Here is an 18980-nt window from a genome sequence, read left to right as displayed (position 1 = left end):
TACACAGACTGACAGCGGCTTCTGACATCCAGGGCAAGGTATAAAGGAAGAGATAGAGTGAGAAATGAGCTACAGCAAAACAAATAGGGTTCAGGAAGTATAGTTTCTCCCAAGCCCAGCAAGTCTTACTCTCACATTCCCCACTGTATCAAAATATCATCATGTTGCATCGAAACAGTTAAGGTTTCAAAAAGCTGTACAAAGGAAAACATCAATACAGAATTCTACCTCCACCAGAAGAAAGTCTGTTTTGAACAAACTGGTACTTACAGCCTCCTCGGCTTGTCTCTTGTAGGATTTCACTTTCATTTGCAGCTTGTCCACCAGATCCTGCAGCCTGAGGACATTCTTCCTGTCTTCCTCAGACTAAAGTGGTTGGCAAAGAGGAAAGAGAGTCAATTCTTGGTGCTACATCACACAGGATTAACAATTGCCCTTGGCGATGGTGTGTGCAAAATGTGGCTTGCTGTGAGCAAACCCTGTCAGAGCAGGAGACCTCCTGCCTTACCTGGTAGGTCAGTTCCTTCACCCTCCGCTCGTACTTGCGCACACCCTTCACGGCTTCAGCGCTGCGCTTCTGCTCAGCATCAACCTCCCCTTCCAGCTCCCGCACCTGCAAGGACAAGCCCATCCCTGCAGCTTCCCTGGCAATGTCTCTCCAAGGACAGCCTCACTCACCCACAACCCCAGCCCTACACACCCTGGCCTCCAGCTTCTGGATCTGCTTCTTCCCCCCCTTCAGTGCCAGCTGCTCGGCCTCTTCCAGACGGTGCTGCAGGTCCTTCACCGTCTGGTCCAGGTTCTTCTTCATCCTCTCCAGGTGGGCACTGGTGTCCTGCTCCTTCTTCAGCTCTTCTGCCATCATGGCCGCCTGATCAGAGCAAAGGGGCAAAGCCATTTTGGGGCTGCAGATATTTGGGGGACAGGACATTCACCATCAGCAATGCCAGGAATGTCCAACTCACATCTGTGATGGCCTTCTTGGCCTTCTCCTCAGCATTGCGGGCTTCCTGGATGGTATCCTCCATTTCACCCTGGATTTGGGCGATGTCTGTTTCCAGCTTCTTCTTGGTGTTGATCAAGCTCGTGTTCTGTTGAAATGCATAAACATGATTGTGTTTTTGTTAGCTTGCAGTGTCATATCAAGTACAGCATAAGTGGTTTTTTTAATATAGATTGTGCCATCAGATTTTAAGAGAACTACTATGGTAGCTGTTAATTTCTCAGGTATGATGTGTTTTGGTATTTCACAAGCATAATCCATGAAGTCTTTTCTCAGTTTTTCAGCAAACAAAGAAGGAATTTAGACTGAAAAATGAAAAAAAATACTTTCCTTACCATCTTGTGAGCATAAAACATTGAGATGGTTCTATAGAATACTTATAATCACGTTGTTAAATTACATTCATGACAGTTAGTGTGGTCCTGTTTTGTTCATGCCTACATTTGCCTTTAAGTCTCAAATGGAAATGTGAAAGGTGTTGAACTCAAGTAGAAGAGTAAGAACCTCACGCACTTCTTTGAATTTATTAATATTGAGGTATCTGTAGTCTAGTGAAATTCATATTTTATCTACATCTGAAAAGACAGTCTTAATATTATCTATCACCTATTACTTCTTATTTACTGTGAAAGCCACTACATTTAACAGAATACTGTTACAGTTCAGCCAGTCTTCAGTTCATTTACATGAATGGAGCAATAGTATAAATACTAACTATGATTATACACTTACCTGGGTATGGAGGAGCTGTGCACGTTCAGTGGCATCCAGAAGCTCCTGCTCAGCCAATTTCCTCGACCGCTCCGTCTGCTCCAGGGCTGCCCGCAGCTCCTCAACTTCAGCCTGCAGCAGGTTTGCCCTGCGCTCCACCATGGCCACCTGCTCCTTCAGGTCCTCCTGTGACCTGAGAGCATCATCCAGATGGATCTGAGTGTCCTGGAAAGAGAGATAAGACAGACTGGGAGGAGTGCATTTTATATTTTTCTACTTCCTATTTTCCAATCAATATAGAACTGAAAGAATTAAAACACAGGAAAAATTTTAGCTGCGTCAGAAATCAGCACATCTTTATTGTGCCATACCTTGAGCACTCCCTGTGTATTTCTCAGGTTCCTTTGGGCCTCTGCAGCCTGGCGGTTGGCATGGCTCAGCTGGATCTCCATTTCATTCAGGTCTCCCTCCATCTTCTTCTTCAGCCTCAGGGCTTCATTCCTGCTCCTGATCTCAGCATCCAGCGTGCTCTGCATGGAGTCCACAATTCTGAGGTGGTTTCTCTTCATCTGGTCAATCTCCTCATCTTTCTCTGCTATCTTCCTGTCAATCTCAGACTTCACTTGGTTGAGCTCAAGCTGCAGGCGCAGGATCTTCCCCTCCTCATGTTCCAGGGAGGCCTGGGCAAGTGGACACAAACATTGATAACATTGATAAACCCTCTCCTTGCATTCTAGGGAGTGACAGAATATTTCCAGAGATCTCAGCTCTCTGCACTCCCCAGCCAGAACACAGGGGAACACATAGGGCCTTTTGAGGCCTATTTCCTCATTTAGTTACTGCAGACACCACTGATTATGGCCACATACCTCAGCCTCTTCCAGAGCAGCCTGGATTTCAGATTTCTCCTGCTCAACCTGCTTCTTGACTTTCTCCAGCTCATGAATTGCCTTTCCTCCCTCAGCAATCTGCTCCGTGAGGTCGGAAATCTCCTCTGCAAGGAAGGGTGAAAAGCGGCATGGTCAGACACAGAGCTGAATGGCGAAAGGCTCTGGTGCATGAAGGTGCCAGGCACGTTCTTATCCCTGCAGGCCCAGACCCGTTAAGTGTGGCAGATAGACAAGCTTGTGAGAAAGCCCAGTGAGGAGCAGAGGGCCAGGGACTTACGCTGCAGGTTCTTGTTCTCCCGCTTCATTGTTTCCAGGTGGTCCAAGGACTCCTCATAGGCATTCTTCATCTTGAACAGCTCCGTGCTCAGAGAGCGCGACTCCTTCTGCGAGGCCTCCAGCTCAGCCTGCGTTTCCTCATACTTCTGCTTCCATTCTGCCAGGATCTGAAGAGAAACGCGGTGTGAGTAGGGATGTGGCAGTCATGGGGGAATGCTCTGGCCAGGAGTCCTGGTGCTGGAGGCCAAAAGACCTTGTCAAAGTTCTTCTGCTTCTTATCCAGAGCAGCGCAGGCAGCATTGGATCTCTCCACGTCAATCATCAGGTCCTCCACTTCATTCTGCAGCCTCTGCTTTGTCTTTTCCAGGGAGGCACATTTGGCATTGACAGCCTCAACATGTTCCTCTGCATCCTGCAGGCGCTGTGCCAGCTTCTTCCTGTAAAGTGGTAAGCATAAGTAAGCAAATGGGAGCCTGTGGTGTGAAGCAGCATGTTTTTCAGAAGAGCAAACTTAGCCTTTTGGTAGTGTGTGACCCTCATTCACAGAGAAGTGCAAGACTTCTCCCAGACAGCCAGTCTATTTCCATGTCTGAATTCCGGAGCATTCCAGCTGCAGTTCCCTCTCTGCTCGCATCTCTCTGCTCTTCTGGACCTTTCCGCTTTTCCCCAATGCGTACCTGCTTTCTGTCATATTTTGTCTCTTTATGACCCCACCTAAAGGAGGACACTGACTTCTTCCTGACAATGTCACAGGGTTCTCCTCAAATTTCCATTCTTAGTCTCTGCCACCCTTCCTGTTGTTCTCTACATACTTGGCCTCCTCGAGCTCCTCCGTGCGCTGAATCGCGTCCGTCTCGTATTTGGTTCTCCACTGGGCCACTTCGCTGTTGGCCTTGGACATGGCACGCTGCAGCTCCCCCTTGGCCTCCTGCTCCTCCTCATATTGTTCCCGGAGCAAGTCACAGTCGTGGCGAGCGGACTGCAGGGCGTGGGCCAGGGCGTTCTTGGCCTGCAGCAACAAGAGTATTGGGTCATGGAAAAGAGATATTGCAGGAAATCTGACTGAATATTAATTGGACACTGGATTATGCTCCTATGCAAATAGACAACCATACATTCCATGAGGAAAAAGCTGGGACTGACAAAAGGAATGGTGGATAAACTCTAGGTAAAAGTTAGCATGATAAGACTTGCACGGAATTTCAGGAGTGATTTTTTTTCCCTGTCTCATCATGGTGGTTCAGTAGTCACATAAGTGTCTGAAGCACCTCTGATAGGAGGAATCACCTTTATCTCTTCCTCCAGATGCCTCTTGAGTTCCTCAATCTGTTGGGTGAAAGCCTGTTTGCCCCTTGACAGCTGAGAGATCAAAGCATCCTTCTCCTCCACCTGGCGTGAATATTCACCTGAGAAAATTTGCAGATACACAACAGTTTTAATGCCATTGATGGTGACACTGCAAACATTTGGAGATGTAAAACCAGATAGTTCACAGTCCGTGCTGAAATTTATGAACCCATTTCAAGGACTTCACAGTAGATGTGACACAAAGTGTGTTGGACAGACCATGTACCCAGAAGAATGATTTTTGCATTAACTCTGAGACATTTTTGATCTGCACAGGTAGATGGGTGTGTCTCACCTGACTCTGTCTGCAGGCGAGCTCTTTGAGCATTGAGGTCGTTGATCATGCGCTGATTCTGCTCCTCCTTTGTTTTAATCTCACTCAGCTGATCTTCCAGGGTGCGGCACATCTTCTCCAGGTTGGCCTAGAGAACAGACACAGGAAGGGGAAGAGATGATGGAGTGCACTCTGCCTGATTGTCACAGTGGGGATTTTGTTTGTGGGAATGTGTCTGGAAGAGGCAGCTTTTGTGCCACACCTTGGCCCTGTGAGCATGTTCTCCTGCATCTGCATACCTTGGCCTTGGAGACAGACTCCATGTTGCTGGCCAAGTCATCAATCTCCATCTTCAGCTCACTCTTCTCCTTCTCCAGCTTCTGCTTCACACGTTGCAGGTTGTCGATCTGCTCCCCCAGCTCAGCGGTGCTGTCCGCGTGCTTCTTGCGCAGGGCGGCAGCCGTGGCTTCGTGCTGCAGCGTGGCCTCTTCCAGGTCACGGCGCATCTTCTGGAATTCTGCCTCACGCTTCTTGTTCATATCGATCTGAGCTGCTGTCGCCCCTCCTGCTTCTTCCAGGCGCTCGCTGATCTCCTCCAGCTCCCTCGACAGGTCAGCCCGATGCTTCTCTGCTTTAGCGCGAGAGGTTCGCTCTGCCTCAATCTCCTCCTCCAGCTCCTCAATACGGGCCTGGAGAACAGCAGGGACCCTTCACACCCGTGCCCTCCTCCTGCCTGAGCTGAGCCTGAGCAAGGGAGGGGAAGGAACAGAGACTTGCCTGCAGCTCCTTGATCTTCTTCTGAAGTTGCATGCCCAGGGCTTGTTCGTCCTCAGTTTTGCTCTGGATCTGGCTGATTTCAAAATCTTTCCTTTGGGCAAAGTGAACCGTGTTAGAACTCAAAGAAAAAACACAAGTGCTCCAGCCCAGCACTCAGGTGTCCCACAGCCACACTTACTTCTTCAGTTTCTCCTCCAGCTGCTGCTTATCATTCTCCAAATCCATGATGCTGTCCTGGGCCAGCTTCAGGTCTCCTTCCAGTTTCCTCTTAGCTCTCTCCAGGTCCATGCGCAGTTTCTTCTCTTGCTCCAGGGACCCTTCCAGCTAAACACAACAAGACCATCAGTGCTCTCCCAGCCAGGTCGGACTCCATACCTGTGCTGTTCCTGCTCTACATCTGTGTGCTTACATCGTCCACTTGCTGCTCCAGCTTGGTCTTGGCCTTGGTCAGTGTATTGACTTTGTCTTCTTCTGCCTGCAGGTCATCCAGCGTTTGCTGATGGGCCTCTTGGAGGGCTTTCTTCTCTTTTGTCAGCTTGGCGATGGTCTCATCCAGGGCTGCCATCTCCTCCGTCAGGTTTTTCACCTTTGAGAAGAAGGGAGGAAGTGTAAATAAAGGAAGTAGATATAGAAGTCCTGTAATAGCTCTGGGCTCTTTTCTGGAGTGCGAGTGACAGGTTCTACCTCATACCTTGTTTTCGGTGGCGTGTTTTTCCTTCTCCACCTTGGCCAGTGTTAGCTCAAGGTCATCAATATCTTTCTTCAGCTCTGAACATTCATCCTCCAGTTTCCTCTTCTTGGCTGTCAGCTCAGCATTAATTTCCTCTTCATCCTCAGCCCTTTCAGTCACCTCCTTGACTTTGGCTTCCAGCTGGATTTTGGTTTTGATGAGCTGGTCACACCTTTCCTCAGCATCAGCCAAGGCATCGGCTTCCTATTAGAGAAACGTAGTTTTGTTTGCTAATCACAACTCCTCGCAAAAGCTGAATAGAGAAATTGTATTTCCCACTGAGGAAAAGAAACATGCAATTATTCTATTTTGTTTTCTTTTAGGAAGTGATTTTTTTTCACAGTCTCTTTTAAATCAGAGTAGGTTTTTATTCTATGTAATATTTTTTACTCTCATCAAGTATTCCCTCTTGGTTTTCTTATAGATAAGATGATAATATCCAGTAATACTTTTATGCTCAAGAGTTTTGATTACTTTCTCTGAAAGTTAAGTTCTGTATATAATTGGGTAGATATTTTTTTTTCTTTATGTTTGTATAAGATTTTCTTGGCAAGACTGACTTTGAATTAAATTTCTTTCCATCAGATAAATTGTATATAATCTAGATGCCATTAGAGATTTCAATTTGAACCGGAATTTATTCTGAATCTGTGAAGCAAATATCTAAATATACAAGGTAATGTTTAAATATTAACCAGTCCTTTGATCTCCCAATGGATTTAGGAGGCACATATAGGGCTGTGACAGAATGCAGAGGGTTTGTGTTTTCCCAGAATGGTGGTTACAGAAAGACAGGTGACATAACATGTGTCATATAAAATGGCATAGACGATTTTTATTTGGGCAACTGATTGAAACCAGAGTAAGTTGTTGAATGAATTGTTCTACAGACTCAGTTAACTGTAAATATTAAATCTCCAGTGACTACACTGGATGTTATATTGTGAGCATGGAGAAACAGAGCTATGGGCATACATGCTTCAAAACTCATTCCCAAGCTTGAACCTCATGTTATAATGTTGACACTGAGTGGTCTGAATTATACCTTCCATTATTCATATTAAAATATTTTCTCAGACAATTTATTGTGTAACATGAGAGTTATGTGCTGTAAGAGCACCTGGGAGAAATACACTAATGATACTTACAGCCTGCACTTGGAGCTGCAGGTCATTTTTTTCCTGCATTAGAGATGCCATTTTCTCCTCCAGCTCCTTCCGCTTTGCCTCAGACTTTGCAAGCTCTTCCTTGGTTTTCTCAAACTCCCCCTTCATGTTGGCCATTTCCTTCTCAGACTCTGCACTCTTCAGCAAGGGCTTGATCTTGAAGAACAGCTTCATCCATGGCCAGTGTTTGACATTCATGAATGCACGGATGTTGTACTGGATGCAGAAGATGGATTCCCTGAGGCATAATTAAAACATACAATGAATATTCACAATCTGATGAGTGTCAACACTTTCCCATGAGCAGAGTGACTTTAACTGAAGAAGAGGAATTTGTACCTCCTCTCCACCATTCTCCGGTACTCCACTCTCATCAGGAAGCCCCTGCACCTGGCCTGGGTGCGGGTGATGAGCTGTGCCAGCTTCTCATCCCTCATCTCCTCCAAGAGTCCCAGCAGCCCAGCTTTGAAGAACACCTTGGGAGAGGGAATGTTGCAGCACATCATTGTCAGGTAGAGCAAAGCCCAGGGACTCAGTGAATGGAGAAGTTTGTACCTTGGTGTGTCCAAATTTGTACTGGGTGTGGTCCACATCGATTGAGCCAAGGAGCTTCTCAGAAGCCTTCTTGCTATCGATGAACTGTCCCTCGGGGATGGCGCTGGCATTAAGCACCTTGTATCTGTGGAATTAGAGGAAATAGGAATGAAGACAATGTCAAGTCATGAAATTATTCTGTTTACTGAAACCAAGAGCAATGTTTGCAGCAGAATCAGGTGGAGGAAGTTGGAATTTCACCCCCTGTTTAGAGATAGCCTTCTGATGAAGTCTTAACCTGCTAACAAATTTAAGGAAACTCTTCCGGTCTCTAGGGGACCAGTCACGATGAAGAGGACACTGATCTCCAGTCAGTTCAACCCAAATCCTTTTACTTAAACTATGCTGTAAAAAATTGCTTGAGAGGAACATCGCCACTCTCCTATAGTCTCTGTATAGGAGAAAAGCCTCTTCCCCTGAAACTTGAAGCTCATGCAATGGCCAAGGAACTCTTAGCTTGTAATTTTTACCTGAGAACCTGCTGCACCAATCCCAAACTGCATTTATTAGTATTGTAATCACTGGCTTCTGCAGCTCTACTGTGCCTCCATACTCAGATGCTCCAGCAGTCAGTGAGGACACCTGACACTCTTCATTTCTCAGCAATTTTTCTTTTGCTTGCCGTATATGTTGCCTTTTGTTATGCACCCCAACATTCCCTTTTCTTCCAGTTATAATCAGAAAGAGCCGGCGTAAAAAACGTCCCCAAGTGTTAAAATAGTTAAGATGTAAAATGTCTGCATGAAAGACAGAATGGAAATCAGAAAGGAAACTGACCTCTGTTTGAAATCAGCATAGAGGATTCTGCTGGGGAATCCCTTCCTGCAAATCCTGATCCCTTCCAGCACGCCGTTACAGCGCAGCTGGTGTAGCACCAGTTCATGCTCCATGGCACCTAAGCAATAAGTCAATTATTTGATAATTCATGATAAAACAGAGAGAATAATGGCTGCATCACACTACTTTTTATCTCTCCTTGCCATTCTTACCAGGTGTTTTAGTCTCATTGGGGATGATACAGCGCACAAAATGGGGGTGAGTGCTCCGCAGGTTGGTCATCAGCTTGTTCAGATTCTCCTATGGGTTCATAAGTAAAGATTTTTAATTAACAAATAGTACCTCCTCAATTACACTTCCAGATTTGAGAAAAATCTTGGAAAACATTAATAGATTTGTGATTCCCAACTATAGCCATCTCAATGTGAGTTTTCTTTTGTCTTTCGCTCTTGAGCAGGAGAGAAAATCACAAAACTTTGCAATGTGTTTTTACGAGACTGGGGGATATATCCACTCAGCCACTACGGAGTATGGTGACCAGTTGTTCATGGCAGAAAAAGCATAATTTTGAGTAAAATATGTTTCTTTGTAATAACCATATTCTTACAGTTTTTATCTTGGGGTGTAGCCTGACCTAAGTGCTTTTTCCAGCATTTGAAGAAAGGTGACATCAAGATATATCTTCCTCAGCTGGCCTCAGCTGACTTGCTGTCAGCTCTTTTATGAATAACCAAGGAATTACTCTTGATACAGAAAAAAGTTAACAGCTGCAGTTAAATGGCTTTTGTTGAGGCTAGAGTGAGATTTTACAATCTTGAACTCAAAACAAACAAAAAAACCGCAACAACCCAGGAAAGAAGTAGAGAGAATGACTTCTGTACTCACCCTGAAAAGAGCTGAGACAGTCTGGAAAGAAGAACCCTTCTTCTTGCCTCCCTTCTTGCCACCACCACCACTAGCCTCTGAAGAAAACCAAAAAAAAAAAAGAAAAAAAAAGATGATTTTACAGCTTGTAAAGACGAAGTTTTATCATATATACCAGTCATTATAAGAATGGAACATAGAAAAGAACAATAGCTGATATTCATGGCTCTAGTAGAGTCTTTAAGTAAACATGGAAATATGAGTTTCAGAGAACTGACCTGCCTCTCCTCCAGCAGAGGCAAAGAGTAAGGCCAGGGTCTTCAAGGATGACTTCTGATACAGCCCCACAACAGTTTCATTCAGAGGGTCCTTGTTCTTGTCAAGCCAGCCAGAGATGTTGTAGTCCACTGTGCCAGCATAGTGCACCAGGGAGAAGTGGGCCTCAGCCTTGCCTTTGCCAGGCTTGGGCTTCTGGAAGTTGTTGGACTTGCCCAGGTGCTGGTCATAGAGCTTGTTCTTGAAAGAGGTGTCAGTTGCCTTGGGGAACATGCACTCCTCTTCCAGGATGGAGAAGATGCCCATGGGCTGGGAGAAGCACAAGGAAGGAGGAAGGACAAGGTAAAAAGGCAGAAAGACTCAGAGATGAAATAACTTCCTGAGACAATATTACTGCTCTCAGGGATTGTTCTGCTCAGCAAATTGTAAAATAATACAAACCAATGTATTTGCAGTACCATATTTAGCGTTTCAAGTTGCATTTATAAATATATACAAAATTAATGCATTTCTGAAAATACCTGGCATTGTGAATTATAGAAATACCTTCTCAATGAGCTCAATGCAGGCAGCCAGGTCCATGCCAAAGTCAATGAACTCCCATTCAATTCCCTCCTTCTTGTACTCCTCCTGCTCCAGCACGAACATGTGGTGGTTGAAGAACTGTTGCAGTTTCTCATTGGTGAAGTTGATGCACAGCTGCTCAAAGCTGTTGAACTGCACAATTACAAATCAAGATTATTATTATTAATGTAAATTAAGTAAGTTAGGGATAAAGACCAGTGCTGGCTATTTGTACCAAACACACGAGGATCTGTAACAACTCCTTCTTTATTCATCCAGGAGTTTGGAACTTCTGCATTGTGTCTCTTTTGCCAACCTGAACTTTTCCATATTTATGACTCTAGCTTAGATAATTTTAATAACTCAGACTTTGTCAGCTTTGATATCTACTAGACTGCGCTATTTCAGTTACAGGAGAGTCCACAGCACGAAACTATATCCAACATTCACAAATGTTGATTTCAAAGCAAGTGCCAAGCCTTCAGCAAAAAATCTGCACTTAGGGATTTCCATTGGCATGTGTGCAAAACAAAAACCTATTTCCGGTTTAAACCCTGGGAATCAGAATTAGATACACTATAAAGGATCAAACCATTTATAAAAAAAAAACCAAAAAAGAAAGAAAAAAAACCCCAGCAGCATTCCTTCTGGAGTATTTTGTCACATAACAAGCATGCTAATAAACGCCGGTTCCTTACGTCAAAGATCTCAAAGCCAGCAATGTCCAGGACACCAATGAAGTACTGCCTGGGCTGCTTCGTATCCAGCTGCTGGTTGATGCGAATAACCATCCACAGGAACATCTTCTCAAAGACAGCCTTTGCCAGGGCACCCACTGCATTATATACCTGAAATGTAAAACAGAAAGTGTGTAGTTATCATGCAGGACAAAAGAGAAAGTGCAGAGAACCTATCCACAAAACAGGGGGTTTTGTTACCTGCTGCACAGTCTGGCCCTTGGTCACGTATTCATTCCCCACCTTGACTCGGGGGTAGCAGAGGGCCTTAAGCAGGTCTGCTGAGTTCAGACCCATCAGGTAGGCAGCCTTGTCAGCAACTAAACACGAAAACAATCAGTGGTTAAGGTACCAGTAGACAATGCTGTTCCTTTAAAAAATATATTAAAGGGCAATTCCAGTAAAAATTAAAACATTAATAAAGATAAAAAAGGGACACATGTTAACAGCAGCATTCTTTGGGAAACACTGGACCTTACAATTTGAATTATTCAAAATATTCTGAGTTGTGTTCCTCCAGAGAAGTCCTCTGGCTAACACCCACTGCTATTCTGCATTACTGGCACTGAGGAAATGCACAGGCTGAGTCAATGATTCTGACCCTGACATGCTGCCTTTAACTTAGTGAGTGTTTGGTATCCTCTGTGCTCTGGGATGGGTTGTGCTGGTACCTTCGGTGCCATCCGGCTCTGCCTGCTCCTCACGCTGCTTCTGCTTGAACTTTAGGTTCCCATAGTGCATGACAGCCCCTGTCAGCTTGTAGATGGCTGTTTTCTCATCTGGAGTGAAGCCCAGGATGTCAATGGCGCTCTAACAAATGAGTCATTAAGGTAAGTACCCCCAGCTGCTAAAGGTCAGAGAAATGAAACTTCACCTAAGAAAACTTCTGCTACTTACGTCCGTGGCCATCAGCTCTTCCTGGTCGTTAATGCTGGGAACTGTGATCTCACCTTGACTCACGTACTGATAGTCATAGGGGTTGGTGGTGATCAGTAACATCTCTGAGAAGAAGGACAAAATCGAGACAGGTCAAATGCAGTTGGCACGGGAAGGAATTCAGTGTTGTTCCATGACCTTTGTGTGGAGGAGTTAGTGCTCCTTCCTACCAATTAGCTCCGGCTTCTTGTTGGACATGATCTGATAAAAGATGTGGTAGCTTCTTTCCGCCTTGAGCTGGAAAGTGACTCTGGACTTCTCCAGCAGATCTGGCAAGGATGGTAGGACAGAGTCAAGCACAAGAAGTGGGGAAGGCTGGAGGGAAGGGGGATCAGGCCAGAAGGGTGTCTTACATGTTTCAATGTCAGCAGAAGCCAGCTTGCCTGTGGCACCAAAGTGGATTCTGATGAATTTACCCTGAAAGCAGCAGGAAAGTAAATCAAGACCTCTTTTACTAATCCAGACAGCAGGGATATTCAAATTGGTGTTGACAGTTGACCCAAGTAATGACTTACAAAGCGTGAGGAGTTGTCGTTCCTCACGGTCTTGGCATTTCCAAAGGCCTCCAGCAGTGGGTTGGCACTGATGATTTGATCCTCTAGTGTCCCCTAAAACAGAAGTCTTCTTGTCATGACCTAGCTCATCAGGAACCTGGATAGTCGCAGGTTTCTACCCCTGGGACCTCACCTGCATTTTGCCTGATGTCTGTTCCTCCTTCTTCTTGTCCCCACTGGCTGCAATTGTTGCAAAGTACTGGATGACACGCTTTGTGTTCACAGTCTTCCCGGCACCGGATTCTCCGCTGTCAGAGCCAAGAGAGAAGCAGAGGGTGCGTGGTCAGGCAGGAGGTCCCCTGGCACCGGGCAGCCCCGCAGGGACCCGCGCAGGGGCTGTACGTACGTGATCAGGATGGACTGGTTCTCCCGATCTGTGAACGAGGCAGAAACAAATAGACATTGTAAATGAAGAACACAAAAGTACTGAAAATGAATGTAAGTTATGGTAAGAAAAAACCTGCATTTCCTCTTTGTTTACTCCTAAGTTTTTTTTTCCACTTCAATTCCTTGCAAAGCAATTTGCACTTGCACTCTTACCTCAAAACATATTCACACCACTTATGACCCAAACTTAGAGAGGTATGGATTTGATGGGGGGGACTGCTAGATGGATAAGGAATTAGCTGGAAGGCTGCATGCAAGGAGGAGTTACAGTCAAAGGCTCCATGTCCAAATGGTTAATGAGTGGTGGAAAGACAGAGAAGGACTTTTTACCAAGTCAGGGGCAACAGTTTTGGGCTCAAAAACGTAGATTTTATGATGATGGCGGTGAGCCATAGCCACAGGTTGCCCAAAGATGTAGCCAATATGCCACGACTAAAAGTGTTCAAGGTCAGCTTGGACAGAGCTTTGAGCAACCCAATCTGCTGGAAAATGTCCCTCCAAATGTCATAGGGAAGGCCCATGACATTTTCAAAGATCCCTTCCAGCACAAAACATTCTGTGATTCTATAATGCTTTGCCATTGAAAACCCTTGAAGAGCCATGTGCTGCTTCTCTGTTCCACTCTATGGTCTTTTCCTTCTCCTGCGTACAGTAAATTGTTTTAATTTTCTGCTACACAGACTGCTTTTAGAGCATTCTTTTAGAGAAAGGGAGAGTAAAGACCCATGACAAAGGAATCCTGATCATGGGTAACACTTTGGACCTCAATAGCACAGAGAAAGAAAGGAATGGAAAAGGTGGAATCAAAACTAGCAGCAACATATAATCCTATTTCATTTTTGATGACAGAGTTTTATCAAGACAAACCAGAAGAGTTTTGATATGATGCTTATCATGAGAGCCGCTCACCAGTCAGCATGAACTGATAGGCATTGTCAGAGATGGAGAAGATGTGTGGAGGGGCCTCCTGGCGCTTCTTGCCTCGGTAGGCCAACACCCCCTCCGGGTTGTACCCCGGCAGCCACTTGTAGGGGTTGACGGTGACGCAGAAGAGACCCGAGTAGGTCTGCAAGGAAGGGACACAGCACGCTGGCTTCCCCTGAGCCTGGCCCAGCACTTCCTGCCGCTGCCCAAAGGAAGCTGCTGCTGCCACTTACGTAGATCATCCAGGCTGCGTAACGCTCTTTGAGGTTGTACAGCACAGCGGGTTCGTGGAGGTGGGTCATCATGGCCATGTCCTCGATTTTATCGTACTTGGGAGGGTTCATGGAGAAGATTTGATCTTCCTTCACGGTCAGGGTCTGTCAGAAGGCACGAAGGTACATGCATGTCAGCTAAGAGCCAGAGTGGGAATGAACTGCTCTTTGTAAATCTTGCATTTTACCCACCTCGCCTGCTTCAGTCTTGACAGTGACTTTGCCCGATTCCCTGCCTGTGACTGTGCTCTTCACATAGGACTCCTTTGCATGTACCACAAAGACAGAGGTCTTGGCATCAAAAGGTTTGTTCTGGGCGGCAATTCTCTCCTTCTCTGACTTTCGGAGGTAAGGAGCTGCCTCCCCAAAGATGGCCATCTCAGAATCCGAAGACATGGCTGTGGTTTACTGCGTGCAGCAAGCCACGTCGCTGAAGTGGAGAGAAGTGCTGAGTGAAGGGAGAAATTTGTTTTTAGCAATGACCTTAGGCTTTGTAGTGTTCTTCTCTGCCTATTATTGTGGTCTTCCTTTCTGCTTTACCTGCTTTTTACCCTAGATGTCTTTTAATTTACTTTAATCTTAGAGAAGGTAGGTGTCTTTAACTGAGGTTAAGTTTTTTTCCCTTATTCCAGTTTACATGTTCAGTTCATTAGATCTCATAGTGTTTTAGTAGGCTATACAGAAAATTGGATTGATTGGCAGATTCGGTGCTAACCAAAGATGTAGCAGAAATACCAAGAAGGAGCAGAAGAGATAGCAAGAGAAGTCATCTTATCAAAACTATAAAAGGCCTCTTATATTCTTTCTCTCTTGCCCATTTTAGCCCATGAAATTTGTGCCAACTATAGAGGTGAAGTATCATGAGGAAAAAGATGTGGAGTAAGCAGAAGCAGAGGTCTGAGTTGTCTATGCACACTTTTTTCCTCTGTAGAGAAATCAGTTTTGTCTTCTGGAATTGTTCTGCCTTTTCCAGTTCAAGCTCACCCTTTAATATGAACTTGTATTGAAAGAGGAAAACTTCTCAATAAAAAACATTTGGAGGGATTTGACACAATCTTAACTATACATGTGCAGTTTATTCACTTTTTCTTTCCTGGTCTTCTGTTTACAGACAATCTTCTTTTAAGAGTCTGTGTGTTAGAGGTCAATTATTTCCCAGCAGGTACCAAACAAATGCGTCCAACATGGTTATGAAAGGAAATTTGCTCTTTTAGACAGCACAGCTCAGGTAGAATTGCACTGCTTTAGTGTGCACAGATGAAAAGGGGTATGGGAAGTGGCCTTAAAAATGCATAAAAAAAGCAGACCTGGAGTCTGTTCCTATGGAGTAAGTAAATCAGTCTTACCTCTTGTGTCACCAGTTGACTCTCAGCCTGGAAGCTGGTCAATACTGAAAAATAGAAGTGACAACTTCTTTCTTATCATTGCACAGACTCCCAAGAACAAGTCACAGAGCAAAAACATGCTAGTGACTTAAACAGAGAAGGAACATGTCTATTGAGGCAGACAGTTCTTTGAGGACAGCAGTTCCACAGGCAGCAGGAATGCTGTGGGATTCTGCCAGCACCCAACTGTCCCTATTCTTACCTTTAATCCTTCCACAGAGACAGAACAGGCTTGTCCTACCAGCACTTTTATAGGTTCTGGTTTGCACATTCAACTCCCTCCTCCTCTTTCTTAGGTCAAAAAATTTTTGGCAAAGCATTGTTTGGCAAACTTGACTGAGTGCATGATTGCCATTTGTGCTTGAGGATATATTTAGAAATATTTGAGGTCTTCCTAGCTATGTGAATAAATCTCCTATAAATATTATGACTAGGAATCTAGGAAGGAGGAAGTGCTGTTCAGCAAATAGAGCACGACACTGGATCTTGGAATCGTTGGCTTATCTTCTCCTGTTAATTGCTCTTTGACATATAAGATTTGTGTGTCTCAGAACTCAGCAGTAGTGAGGATTACTATTATGAGAGCTTTGGAGGGAACCTCTTCTGAAATATTCTGGGAATAAAGAATAGGAACAATCTAGTATAGTCTAATTCCACGACTGGATGACCATATCATGCTTGTGTTACTGCACCTATTTACAACTCCTTGGCTTTTTGCTGGGTACTTTCAAAAGATCAGACAAGACACATTATCCCCCTTGATTCATGTTAATTACATATTTTACCCGCTTCTGAAATATTGCTGATTGGCTGTGATTTAAAATTCAATTTGAAAGGTATTATTTTGCCATTCTCCATGTTTGATTGTGCTGGTTTGCTCAGATGTATGTCCAGCAGAAATTTCAGTGAGGTCACACAAACAGGAATTCCTAAGGATGCATTTTGCATTCTTCATCTTTTAGGTTTATTGGCAGTTTTAACCTGCCAACCTCCTGCTATTTTAGAAACCTTGGACAGTGGCTGCAGCTACCAAATGCAAGGATGGGATTTAGATCCTAAGCTGTCCTCCTCCAGCCTTCCCAAGCACAAACATAAATGCCACAGAATTATAGAGAACTCCTGGGAGGCTTTTAATTTCCTTTGCAAAGAATTAGGTAGGATCTGCTATTCAGAGTCCTTCTCTGGAGCTGGGACGAGGTGTGATTCTCTGCCATATTCTGAAGACTCGTATTTTCCCTCAAACTTCAGGAAGTTGGAGCACTGTAAGAAAGGTCAGAGAGGATGACCAGTCTTCTCAACTCATTGCTATAAAGAACATTTGTATGCTTATAACACTGCATGTTTGACTGAAACATCTGATATCAATTATTCTTTTAAGAGACTGCCAATGTCTTTCTGAAAAATAAATGTAGAGATCTTATAATTTCTGTTTGAAAAATAATATTGTGTATTTGTAGAACTGTCACTGAAGAAAACATCATCCTCTGGCATACAAAACAGGGTAAAGGGAGAGAAAGAAAGGAGAGAGTTTCCCCCTCCTCTTCTAAGGCATTACGTAATACCTTAACAAAGAATAGACTTGACTGTTCTTTATGTGTCACATGAAATGAACTCCAAGATGAATCTGCAGTTTTTTGGTAAATTTGTCTCTTACTGTTGACATAATGACTTCTGAGTTGTGTGGAAACGTAACGCTTTCCTGCTAGAAGTGATATAGCCACAAGAAACCTCCCATACGATATCCTTTTTTACAGTTGTTACTGTGTTTAATTGCCTAGTTGCAGCTGCAAAATGATTCTTTATAATTCAGTTTCCCTCCTGGGTTCTCTGCGCATGTCAATTAAAGAAGATGACATGGATTCCAGTACTCTGGTTCAAAGACCACACTTGTAGTATACCATCCTCTCTGTCAGTTTGATATCTTGCATTTTGTTTCACCTTCTGGAGCAACAAGAATCATCTGGGAAGGCAACGGATTCAAGAAGGAATGACAGATGACTTGTTTTTCTGTTTCTTCCCAACCTAGAAGCCTGACAATAGAGGACCACTTTCTACAGTGCCTGGTTTTTACCTGCCCTGCTCAGGAAATAGCACCTCATATATATATATTTTCCTGCAGTGAGTGCAACATCAGGTCCAAAATCCATTCTAGGGCTCTGAGTTCTCATACATTGCCTTGCCTCTTCATGTTCTGTGAATTTTCTGAATATTTTTCCATCTTTGTGACATCTTATGATCCCATTAAACTTCAGACTTTATAGAGAATGTTTTTAACTGGGATGGGATAGTGACAACTTGTGCCTAAACTACTTTCTGCCGTTCTCAAATTTTGGAAAGGATTGCATAAAAGTTTTTCACTCATGGATGCAAAAAAGATTCATAAATACAGAGAAGTGAGGGTTCTACTTCTCCTGTGACTGTAGAGGTGGACTTCACAGTACTGGACAAGTTATTGACCTCAGTCTTCAACTCATCTTTCTCCTTTGCAGGTTTTATTTATCTGTCTACAGTAGAAAAAGAACAATAACCTCATAAGACCATAGAAGAGTTGGTGATATGGGATCGCTACGGGTCCCTAGTCATGTTTTCAAGTAATGAAATCATTTCACATCCCTCAAATATTTGTTTTCATGGTACACTCTCAACTTACTGAATGACAACAAGAAGCTCAAAGCTTCCAAGCTGCTCCTTGTGCTTTATCATGTAACACTACCAAGAGTTTGTCTTCCTCACTTTCTTGATGGCCTGTCAGGAAGTTACAGGCTTGAACCACTCCCCAGGCTCTTTGCCCCACTAAAATCCTTGTAGGCCATGTGTGCTGACCAATTTGGTAGCCTACCACTGCCACACTACTTTCCCTTTGAATAAAGGGAAAATAGTAACTTCCTTCAGACTGATGGTCACACTCTTCCTTGTGCAGCCTCATATATGCTTTGTTTCCTTCATGATAAGACTGCGCTGCTGGCTTATGCTCACTTCTGTCTTTCCGACTTACCAAGAAGACACTTTGAATCAAGGAATCATCATTATCCAAGGTGCTGATGAAAATGTTTGAACGATGTGGGGCAGAGTGTTGAACTGCTGCACTGGGTACTGACAGCTAACTGAATGCCAAGACATTCATCACTATCCCTTGAACTCAGTCTTTAACAAACCTAATAGTCCATCTATCCAATAAATTCTTTTCAAAAAGATTTCTGGAGTATACAACATCAAAATCCTTACTGAACTTCACTCCTTTTTCCCCCTCATCCCCTTATCTATTTAATCATAGAAGCAATCTCTTCCAGCAGAAATTTTCCTTCACTTCACTAGGTGTTCTATAAATTCTGAGTGTTTCCTAATTTTTTTTAAAAGCTACAGAGAGAAAAAAGAAATTAATTAAAACAATAAAAAACTGTCTTCTCTATTTTTTCTCCTTACGTTGCAATAATTAAAGAAAATAACCCCATGGTGGAGGAGAAAATAAAACAACAAACGAAAATTCATTCAATTTCAAAGTGCAAAGGATATATAAGTTATTAATAAAATACTTT

At 44.0% G+C, this 18980-nt stretch overlaps 1 protein-coding gene and 1 long non-coding RNA gene across 4 annotated transcripts in view; one reads left to right on the top strand and one right to left on the bottom strand.

The window, feature by feature from the left end:
• LOC104695682 (myosin-1B-like) overlaps positions 1-18980 on the bottom strand; it is a 51984-nt gene that overhangs the window by 505 nt on the left and 32499 nt on the right. Inside the window, exons 1-38 of one of the 2 annotated variants that reach the window (XM_039562443.1) lie at positions 15406-15451; positions 14252-14507; positions 14021-14164; positions 13773-13929; positions 12823-12850; positions 12610-12724; positions 12438-12530; positions 12276-12339; positions 12093-12191; positions 11884-11987; positions 11658-11796; positions 11188-11306; positions 10948-11097; positions 10232-10402; positions 9688-9994; positions 9431-9507; positions 8758-8845; positions 8546-8663; positions 7730-7853; positions 7514-7650; positions 7157-7412; positions 5970-6212; positions 5688-5864; positions 5457-5602; positions 5279-5369; positions 4801-5190; positions 4523-4649; positions 4168-4286; positions 3693-3889; positions 3134-3317; positions 2882-3047; positions 2584-2708; positions 2086-2394; positions 1736-1939; positions 966-1091; positions 701-871; positions 509-613; positions 271-366 (exon numbers count right to left, since the gene is read on the bottom strand). In XM_039562443.1, the coding sequence (XP_039418377.1) occupies positions 271-366; positions 509-613; positions 701-871; positions 966-1091; positions 1736-1939; positions 2086-2394; positions 2584-2708; positions 2882-3047; positions 3134-3317; positions 3693-3889; positions 4168-4286; positions 4523-4649; positions 4801-5190; positions 5279-5369; positions 5457-5602; positions 5688-5864; positions 5970-6212; positions 7157-7412; positions 7514-7650; positions 7730-7853; positions 8546-8663; positions 8758-8845; positions 9431-9507; positions 9688-9994; positions 10232-10402; positions 10948-11097; positions 11188-11306; positions 11658-11796; positions 11884-11987; positions 12093-12191; positions 12276-12339; positions 12438-12530; positions 12610-12724; positions 12823-12850; positions 13773-13929; positions 14021-14164; positions 14252-14455 (5670 nt within the window). In that variant the 5' untranslated portion in view covers positions 14456-14507; positions 15406-15451. Of the gene's footprint in view, positions 1-270; positions 367-508; positions 614-700; positions 872-965; positions 1092-1735; positions 1940-2085; positions 2395-2583; positions 2709-2881; positions 3048-3133; positions 3318-3692; positions 3890-4167; positions 4287-4522; positions 4650-4800; positions 5191-5278; positions 5370-5456; positions 5603-5687; positions 5865-5969; positions 6213-7156; positions 7413-7513; positions 7651-7729; positions 7854-8545; positions 8664-8757; positions 8846-9430; positions 9508-9687; positions 9995-10231; positions 10403-10947; positions 11098-11187; positions 11307-11657; positions 11797-11883; positions 11988-12092; positions 12192-12275; positions 12340-12437; positions 12531-12609; positions 12725-12822; positions 12851-13772; positions 13930-14020; positions 14165-14251; positions 14508-15405; positions 15452-18980 lie in introns of those variants that run through there. The other variant, XM_039562445.1, reaches the window with a different exon arrangement.
• LOC120410969 lies at positions 11511-13850 on the top strand. 2 transcript variants are annotated; one of them, XR_005603352.1, is made up of 4 exons: positions 11511-11610; positions 11713-11816; positions 12702-12914; positions 13713-13850. It is a non-coding gene; the product is annotated as an uncharacterized LOC120410969 (long non-coding RNA). The 2 variants fall into 2 exon arrangements; XR_005603353.1 differs by having other exon boundaries at positions 12702-12924.

Source organism: Corvus cornix, chromosome 18 (genome assembly GCF_000738735.6).
Source record: "Corvus cornix cornix isolate S_Up_H32 chromosome 18, ASM73873v5, whole genome shotgun sequence".
Classification (NCBI taxonomy): domain Eukaryota; kingdom Metazoa; phylum Chordata; class Aves; order Passeriformes; family Corvidae; genus Corvus; species Corvus cornix.
The sequence above is the reverse complement of the archived record's forward strand: the minus strand, read 5'-3'. Positions and strand labels throughout refer to the sequence as shown.